At 36.7% G+C, this 8239-nt stretch overlaps 1 protein-coding gene and 1 long non-coding RNA gene across 2 annotated transcripts in view; one reads left to right on the forward strand and one right to left on the reverse strand.

Moving 5' to 3' along the window:
• LOC108678545 (PRA1 family protein 2) overlaps nt 1–1144 on the reverse strand; it is a 13869-nt gene extending 12725 nt beyond the window's left edge. Inside the window, exon 1 of the mRNA XM_018166998.2 lies at nt 821–1144. Within this exon, the coding sequence (XP_018022487.1) occupies nt 821–1008 (188 nt within the window). The 5' untranslated portion in view covers nt 1009–1144. The remainder of the gene's footprint in view (nt 1–820) is intronic.
• Nucleotides 1145–5733: 4589 nt separating this feature from the next.
• On the forward strand, nt 5734–7616 carry LOC108678541. Its single transcript, XR_001931330.2, has 3 exons — nt 5734–5874; nt 6563–6691; nt 6907–7616. It is a non-coding gene; the product is annotated as an uncharacterized LOC108678541 (long non-coding RNA).
• Nucleotides 7617–8239: the final 623 nt, after the last annotated feature.

Here is an 8239-nt window from a genome sequence, read left to right on the forward strand (position 1 = left end):
ACATTCTATTGTGTTGCGTTTTCAACATAACCAAATGCATTGTGATACTTTTTGCCTATATTAATATGTAATCCTTATTTTTCAACCCATAAATGGTTACTCATGCTATATGCTGTAAAAAATACTGTAATAATACATCACAAGTATGTTCAACTAATTTGAAGTTTTCGTATTTATTTTCGTATTTATTATTGTATGATTAAAATGTGTACCTTTGTTTCTTAAAAAACATCGGTTCTATTATTTTTAGAGTAGCTACTGCATTATATAAAGTAGCTGCTCACATCCGCATCGTAGGAGACGGAACTGATAGCGTGCACTGTGGAGTTGAAGAAGGTGCGATGGATGCAGTAATTCAGTACACTAAAACAATTTAGGTGTTTATTTTCTACGCTCAAGGATTAAGGCAACGTAATGAGTAATCTTTTTTTAGACGAAATTGAGATGTTAGTTGTTTAAATGATGAATCGTGAAAACATAGCAATTCCGTGAGAATGTTCAAGATCTCTTACAAAATCCGTGCAATGGCGGTTCGGTGTAATTCCGTGAGAATTTTGAAAAGCAGTACTCCTGATCATTACCTTAAATTTCCAATCGGGTTTGTCAGTAGTCTTGATTCTTGAATACTCAGGATAGTATCAAAGCACAAAGTTGACTTTTTTTATATAGGCTACTCTTTAGGTTCAGTTTTGTGTTTTGAGTCCTATAATAATAGGATAGACATTTTCCTAATCGGCTAATAGCCTAATCCTATAGGCTATAGGAGAGCATTAGGCCTTAGTTGACCAAAATAATAATATATATTTTAAAATTAGCTCACCTCACTAGTAGAAACACAACTAAATAAGTCAAGAAGTAATTTGTCTGATAGTAGAGCAAATTTTGATACACACGATTGTTCCATTTTTCAATATCTTTAAAATTTGGTATTTGAAACCTTGCTGATTCGAGCAGGAAATCGTCCAGACTTCGGATAGATGCTGGGTGAATCTCACCTACTTCTGCCATTTTCGAAAAAAATTTCAATGGAACCTTACAACACACAGAGTCTCTGAGTCGAGACGAGATATCAATATGCAGCTACAAGCCTAAAACACATCCCCTCGTTACAATTATCGTGCGTTGATAAGTGAGCCAACTTTACTCAATAAATTGACGGAAAGTGCGGATTTGAAGACAGCAAAAAAAAAAAAAAAATTATGCCGTGCCAGATATCACACCCACAGTTCCAAAATAGGTAAATACCCCATTCGAAAATGGCAGAAAATACTTTAAATTCAATCATTCATGAAATTTTTATCAGAAAGATTGACTATATTATATATCGATCACTTATTTCCACGATAGATATTTAATGGACTTACATTAGATATCAGATTATGAAGAAGACTATATTAAAAGTAAAATGAACAATAAGTGAATAATTTATCGTTTGATTATCGATAAACACTTTACCTGAAGACACGGAAAGTCCGCTTACAACCATAAACGTATCTGACCACACGTCAACCTTCAACGTTTCTGACCAAACGCCAACCTTCACCGCATCAACATATCTGACCATACGCCAATCCTCAACGTTAATCTGACCACACGCCAACCTTCACCGCATCAACGTATCTGACCACACGCCAACCTTCAACGCATCTGACCCCACTCACTACCTTCAACGTATCAGACCACACGCCAACCTTCACCGCATCAACGTATCTGACCACACGTCAACCTTCAACGTTTCTGACCACACGTCAACCTTCAACGTATCTGACCAAATATTCAACCTTCAACGCATTTGAGCACACGCAGAACGTTCAACGTATCTGATCACACGCACAACCTTCAACATGTATGACCAATCTTTCAACCTCCAACATATCTGGCAGACGCAGAAGCTCCGCCGTATCTGACCAACGTATCAGGCGATTCATCAAAGCGCTCAAATTTATTTCTATGTCACTCCGACCAACATTGCTAAACAATGTAAGGCACAAACGATCGGATTCAAATATTTACATCATAGATGAATTCCACGAGGGTGAAGTATATTCGATGCTTTTCTTACAGGCTGGTGACTCTTTGATATCTGCTTTCAGATGAGATTCGAGAGGCGTAAATGTCGAGACTCCCTTACAGATTTAACCTTGTTAACTATTGCGAGTTTTCGCGCACGAATTTATTGGAGCCAAGTCACGCAAGTAAAATTGGCCAGGCATACGACAAAATTCCAATTTTAATTGTAAAATCATGAGAATTCGCATAATACTCGTATGTTTAGATTTTTCATATCTTCCAAATAAATAAGTCGAGTTGATCGTGATGTTGATTTTAATTAAATAACGTTATATTTTACCAAGTTTTTCACAAAACCAACTTCTCTTGATACCAGCTACCACCTTCTGATGTTTTTTTAACCTCATTGCGAAACAAAGCACCTCTTCATTTAGAAAACTTTTCAACTGATCTTTTCAGATGCGCACATCATTAACATCATGTATCAGACCTCATGACTGATCAACTGCTGTCATTTGATAAGTAAGGTGATTAACATCATTTATCAACCTCACGATTAATCGTCTCCTGACATTTTGTTAGCTTGCTGCACCTGGACCAACACGCTTGAGGCTCAAAATATGAACTTTGCTCTGCGAGGGCACAACTGAACACAACAGTTCTCTTGCTCTGCTTATATCCCCAGTCCTTTTGCTCCACTTATATCCCAAGTCCATTTGCTCTGTTTATATCCCCAGTCCATTTGCTCCTCTTATATCCCCAGTCCTTTTGCTCCGCTTATATCCCCAGTCCATTTAGTATAGTATAGTATAGTATAGTATAGTATAGTATAGTATAGTATAGTATAGTATAGTATAGTATAGTATAGTATAGTATCTTCGGCATTAAAGAATAGGCCTGGATAGGCCTGTCGCCGATTCTTGTACTTTTCTTGACTAGACTGGCCTTACGGACGGTAGATTTGAAATCGCTTCTAGATATCTAGCTCTTTGCGCAACGAGCTCAGTTCATTACTCAAAGAGCATTTTACATTTACATTTGCTCCGCTTATATCCCCAGTCGTTTTGCTCTGCTTATATCCCCAGTCCTTTTGCTCCACTTATATCCCCAGTCCATTTGCTCTGCTTATATCCCCAGTCCTTTTGCTCTGCTTATATCCCCACTCCTTTTGCTCCACTTATATCTCCAGTCCATTTGCTCTGCTTATATCCCCAGCCCTTTTGCTCCACTTACATCCCCAGTACTTTTGCTCCACTTATTTCCCCAGTCCATTTGCTCTGCTTATATCCCCAGTCCTTTTGCTCTACTTTTATCTCCAGAATGAATCAAATAAGTGGCGATAGTCTATCCCATGTTCGGTGTTGTTACCAATTATGTTGGTAACAATAATTATTTAATGACACCCTTAATGTTACATGTTATTATTCTTCAATATTATTCTCCAATATATATATATATACAAAAGTCCGTCAATAGCCGGACAGGGGTTAGAAATCCTGACGAAATCGAGTCCGGTTATGTACTTTGCAATTAGTTTGTTCTTAAGAACCGGACGCAAAAATAAATGAACTACATTACCTTTACCGAACATAAAAAAACGCAACTTCGTTAGGTTAGGGTTAGAGTTAAGGTTAGGTGTGTCTAAAACCCTTCTTTACGTTACTAGTGATCGTTTTACTGGGGTTAGGTCCAGCCAGGTCAGTTTTTTTTACATATTTTTTCGCAATTTAGAAAAAAAAATAATTAAAGTCCGTAAAGTGGACTTATAAATTTATATATTTATCAGACCACTATATATAATGTTCTGTTACCAGGTTTTTATGAGGTTTTTTAGGATCATAAATATTGTTCTTAAGTAATATCATTTACCGAATACTAAATTTATATCAATATTGACTTTTTATTATTAAAAATTAATTTTAAAACATATTTTGAATGTATTGTTTGTTTGCTTTAGTGGCCTTAGTTGCTAGCGCTTCAGATTGATCGCTATCTCGCGCCGAATGTCGGCGTCAATATTCGAAAAAAAAACTTTATGTCACTTGCAGGAACTCAAGTTTCCAAAATCATATGAATACAGAGCATTAATTCTGTCCTTTCAAATTTTTCTTTGTATATTTAGATCAACAAAATTAATGATGCTTATGCACGCATGTGTGCACAATCCATCATTAATCACGGCCCCTGATGAATTTCTTAACACCTGTCCCAACATATCCAGAGCCTATAACATGGCCACCACATGCCCACAATGCGTCAGGAGCAAGTAGTATTTGCCTGCCATCGCACCGCTGCCACGACCTGCCACCGCACCGCTGCCACGACCTGCCACCGCACCGCTGCCACGACCTGCCACCGCACCGCTGCCACGACCTGCCACCGCACCGCTGCCACGACCTGCCACCACACCGCTGCCACGACCTGCCACCGCACCGCTGCCACGACCACAGCCACAAGATGACGCGAGCTCTGATGCTTCTCATCGTAGCTGCCGCAGCCTCGTCCGCGGCGTAAGTACTTCGCTTACAAACAAAATTTACTATGTAATAATGACAAGATCTGTTAATATAATTATTATTTTCATATACATCGTGATTTTTATGATGTTCTACTTGCTTTTAAATTTTTAAATTAACGATTTGAATGGAGGATGGCCCATGTTTTGGAGTAATAGACTATAATTGCTATTCCAGTACAACGCAAACTAACCATTCGAGAACTATATTTAATCGGCTTTCCTTTATTACTTTGTAACTCTTGAATTTCTGAACCTTGATCGTTATTTTCTGTTGTCCTAACGAGAAAATTCTGAAGTGTAGAGCGGTATTAAGGGCATTGTTATGATATATCAATTCGTATTGTTGTCTCTGGAATTTTCAAACGTTGAATACATATCAAAACCTACAAAGATATTTGTAGATTTAAACAAAGAATCTTTGTAGATTCTACAAAGATATTTGTAGATTTTAAAAAAATTAATATATTGTAATTTTTTACAGAGTAATGTCATCCCCTTGCAACCAGGCGTTATATAAATTTTATGATCTCAGCACTATCGAAAGTTGCTTTCTGCAGTACAATACGGAGGGTGAAAAGTTTAGTGCAAGTGAGTGCACAAATAAAGTAATTTTGCATGAATTTGTTNTACAAATCTTGTAATCTAAATTTAATACACTTCTACTTATCCTATCGATCTGAAATTTTGCACACTTGTGTAAAGTTGGAGACAATGCATGAATCAATTGACAGAATAAATAATTTTGAAAAAAATTTATATATTAAAAAAAATTGAAAAACTAACTTTTTTAATATTCGAAAATTAAATGAGAAATTCATTGTACATTTGTAAGATTGGAGACACTGGATTCTTTGAAAGTGTTGTCTTTAAAAATTAATTTTTAAACGCATATTATTTTATAAGGGCGCTTGCTGCAAATTGAAGTTAACAAATTAAATTCAATTTTTTCGACTTGAAATCTTAGTTTCCTGAACGATCAGCCACACATTTGCCCTCTATAAAATATTTCAAGATATGTTTTGCTGGAGACGTTTTACCCCCTGATTGGAAACTTAAAATGACGAGTCGATTAATTTGGCGTCGATTTCTCGTCCTCAAGTTTAAACTTAATGATATTTTGTCTTCGTCAGTTTTGCCTCGTAAAATCTTAGTTGAAATTGAGCCTATGATATTTTCAATATTGTACGTGTATATATGATATGAATACCAGAACCTTCGACTAAATTTCCCAACCAACAGATCCAAAATGCATTGCCCTCAATTTCAATGCAGCTGAGTACGACGTAGCAACATGTGATCCTCTTCTGTACAATTACGCCAAGTGCGCGTTGACATCTACTGGGCTCGTGAGTATTGCAGTATATTGGCACACTGGGTGCAGTTACTTGAGCACTAAGTGCAGTACATAGTGCAGTTACTTGAGCACTGAGTGCAGTACATAGAGCAGTTACTTGAGCACTGAGTGCAGTACATAGTGCAGTTACTTGAGCACTGAGTGCAGTACATAGTGCAGTTACTTGAGCACTAAGTGCAGTACATAGTGCAGTTACTTAAGTATCTGCATAGGCAAGAAGCTTTTTCGCTATAAAACGCTCGTTCTGGACCCATATACATTATACATTGTGTATTATATATTCTTGCTGTGAGGTTTATTCCGTGTTTTGATCGCTGAATTGAAAGATGTAGCGTTTATTGGGCATTGTCAGTGAATTGAAATGGGATATTAAACATTAAACTTATTTTATTGAGCAATACTCTTGACCGAATAAATTTTCTCGTATGCACGGTGAGTAACAATGTTTCAAATTCTCCTGATCCAGGGAGTGTGTAATCCTAAATCTCTCAAATTCCATCCCCCGGAATATTTATTCATTATTTGTTTTTTTTTTTTGAAAATGCCACCCAATGGTATTTTTTTGTTAACATCAAGTAATTCCCTCCTCTCCCCCTCTAAAAAATAAAAAAATATATATATCTGCTACTCACTTTCTTTATTCTCTACTAGTTATTTTCAAAGCCTCCATTCCTCAACAGCTGAAGCCTGACAAGACAGTGGACGATGTGGCCTTGCAGAAGGTTTTCTTGCAGAACAAATGCAGCAATGACACCAACTTCGCAAAGGCTTACCCGACATGCAAGAGCTCCACCATGAAATATTTGAACGTGAGTCATGAAAAATGTGTGTTTAATCTATAAGCAAACTCGTGCAACATGTTTCTTTGTTATAAATGTTACACATAGTGTTAAAAATATAGAAATTCGCTACCACAAAATATATAATTAAATCATGCAGTGTAGTAGATCACGATTCACGGAAATGTAGCCAGCTTATAAACTACAAGACTCTAAATGCTTATGACGTATGTTCTATTCGGCAGTTTTTTCGGCTCCGGTTGTGTCTCCAAAATGCAGTGCCCTAACCAGCTCACTCAATGGAGGAAAACATAATGAATCGGAACAAGACTGACTGAACTCGCCCTCTAATGGGATTTTACCGGGATTTTGGGGGGATTTTTTTTTTTTTTTTGGTGCACGGGATTTTCCTATTTTATATTAAATTTGGTAGTTTTTGCTCAACAATAATTTTATTATCCCGGTAATGAGATGTTATGCGAATATCATCAATGCTAAAAATTTCCCGAAAGTATAAACAATCTATAGATATTTGAACTTGGCTATTTAGACAGCATACTTAGATTGGTACAGAGACGAAATTTAAATTATGTCAACCCACATCATGTGTGCAATAGCACCAATAGATTAGGTGATTTTAATATTCGTGATAACTAAATTCACGTATCAAAGATACCAGTCACACCACCTCACAAATAAGGGTTGGTCCCATCGTCACGACCACCTATAAGTTCGGATGCGAGTAGTACCAGCGCCCCAATGGGCTATTTGAGAAATGCTTAAGACGAAGCGGGATATTAAATGATTATGAACGGCTATAAATGCAGTTTATTAATAACGCGAATTCCTATTAAATTTTGTATTGCGGAATGGTAGCTGAACTAATTAAAAGGCAGCGCAGTGGTGATATAGCAGATCTCGCTATATAACTAATTTTATTGCTGTAGTTAGGCAGAAGTTCTTCATTTATACAGGTTTGATTGAAGACCAGAGCGTACTCTTTATTAAAAACTTTCTGTTTTTTTCGATAAGCCAATTTTTTCGATAAATAAACAATTTTCTTATTGTTTTTTTTTCCATAAATTTGGGCATGACATAAGTTCATACAGAAATTTCTGTATGAACTTATGTCATGCCCAAATTTCAATTTTAAGCGTTGTATAATAACTCTTCACCTGCTTGATAATGAATATTGATATTTCCGAAACGTTGCATTCCAGTAAAATTTCATTTGGTAATCCGCTTTCTGATCTCCAAATACCTGCAAGAAATTTCGATCGGCTTATCGAAAAAAAAAAACAAGGAGAAATTTTTTAATAAAATGTACGCTCTGGTCTTCAATCAAACCCTGTATTAACTAATTTTATATCTATGAAAAGAGTGAGTCTAGAAAGAACCCGCTTCCGTTAGGCAACATTCATTTCCGGTAGGTCTCTCACAGCACACATCTGCCCACTTTTAAAGTTCACTCTTATGACCTTATGATGAGTTCGGGACTTCCTAGTCCCCGGTCACGCTGATGCGCCGCCTTCGTCGTCCTCCGTCTCCTCATGATACCAGCCGCTGCTCCATTAACCT

Source organism: Hyalella azteca, unplaced genomic scaffold (assembly GCF_000764305.2).
Source record: "Hyalella azteca isolate HAZT.00-mixed unplaced genomic scaffold, Hazt_2.0.2 contig3812, whole genome shotgun sequence".
Classification (NCBI taxonomy): Eukaryota; Metazoa; Arthropoda; class Malacostraca; order Amphipoda; family Hyalellidae; genus Hyalella; species Hyalella azteca.